Source organism: Austrofundulus limnaeus, unplaced genomic scaffold (assembly GCF_001266775.1).
Source record: "Austrofundulus limnaeus strain Quisiro unplaced genomic scaffold, Austrofundulus_limnaeus-1.0 Scaffold490, whole genome shotgun sequence".
Taxonomy (NCBI): domain Eukaryota; kingdom Metazoa; phylum Chordata; class Actinopteri; order Cyprinodontiformes; family Rivulidae; genus Austrofundulus; species Austrofundulus limnaeus.
Genome location: NW_013952892.1, coordinates 81,604 through 82,992, shown reverse-complemented (window position 1 = coordinate 82,992; position 1,389 = coordinate 81,604). Strand labels below are relative to the sequence as shown.

Genomic DNA, 1,389 nt, shown 5'->3' with positions numbered 1-1,389 from the left:
CAGCTGTTTGTGTAGGTAAAACAAACACACTTCAGCTGTTTGTGTAGGTAAAACAAACACACTTCAGCTGTTTGTGTAGGTAAAACAAACACACTTCAGCTGTTTCTGTAGTTAAAACAAACACACTTCAGCTGTTTGTGCAGGTAAAACAAACACACTTCAGCTGTTTGTGTAGGTAAAACAAACACACTTCAGCTGTTTCTGTAGTTAAAACAAACACACTTCAGCTGTTTCAGCTGGTTCTATCTTGGTCTTTGCACTCCGGTGGTTCTGACCCAGTTCTTAGTCTTTGCACTCCGGTGGTTCTGACCCAGTTCTTAGTCTTTGCACTCCGGTGGTTCTGACCCGGTTCTTGTCCCCCCTCAGCTGGAATCGAGAACCCGGCCTTCATGCCGGACATGGACCCGTCCTCGGCGCTGCACGTCCCTCCCTGGCTGGCGGACATGGAGCTGGACTCGGTGGCTCCGTCTCAGCGGGCTCAGGTCCAGCTGCCCTGGACACCCAGGAACCTGCGCCATCTGTCCCCGTTCCAGACCAGCACCAGGTCCAGCGACTCCTTCCAGCTGACCGACGAGCACCAGGGGGACCAGGATGACCTGCCCCCTCCCCCAACACCTCCCCCCCACTGAGACCAGCTCCACCTGTACCTGGACCCAGCTGCATAGACCCAGAACCTGACCTCAGACTTTGCACCAGACCAGACTCTGGACCAGAAGATGTTTGTTTATTTAAAAATCTGCTTTTTCTGCTTTAATTTAAGTCCGATCTGCTGCAGGAGCTGCTGCTGCTGCTGCTGCTTCTTCAACCTGATGAAAGTTTGTAAAAAATGAATAATTTGAATGATTTCAAGTCAAATCTGATCAGAATGTTTGTGTTTCAGCTGAAGAGGGAAAAAGGTGTAAAGGTTGTAAAAACTTTCATGTATTTATTGACAAATGTAGCTTTGATGTGAAATCTGTTGTTAAACTTTATTTACATGTTGGATCTAAAAATAAAAAATTAACAGTTTTTGTTTAAAGACTCGGTTTTTAAATGTTTCGTTCTAAACTGTTCAAATACTGAAACACGACCAACTTGTAGCTGAAGGATAATTAGATGTCAGTTAGCATTTAGCTGTTAGCTAGTGTTTCAGTTCTTTTAGCTCTCTTCGGCTTGTTTTAGCTTCTCAGATCAGCAGATTTCAGCTGTTCTTCTTCATGAACATCTGGACCTCATGGAGGTCTGAACTTTCTGGAGGTCTGGACCTAATGGAGGTCTGGACCTCATGAAGGTCTGAACTTTCTGGAGGTCTGGACTTCATGAAGGTCTGGACTTCATGAAGGTCTGGACTTCATGAAGGTCTGGACCACATGAAGGTCTGGACCACATGAAGGTCTGGACTTCATGAAG

General features: G+C 46.1%; 1 protein-coding gene across 1 annotated transcript in view; it reads left to right on the top strand.

Annotated features, from left to right (window-relative positions):
* slc9a3.1 (solute carrier family 9 member A3, tandem duplicate 1) overlaps positions 1–1,018 on the top strand; it is a gene marked incomplete in the record, with an annotated part of 32,527 nt that extends 31,509 nt beyond the window's left edge. Inside the window, 1 exon segment of the mRNA XM_014025671.1 lies at positions 367–1,018. Coding sequence (XP_013881125.1) covers positions 367–629 — 263 coding nt within the window.
* Positions 1,019–1,389: the final 371 nt, after the last annotated feature.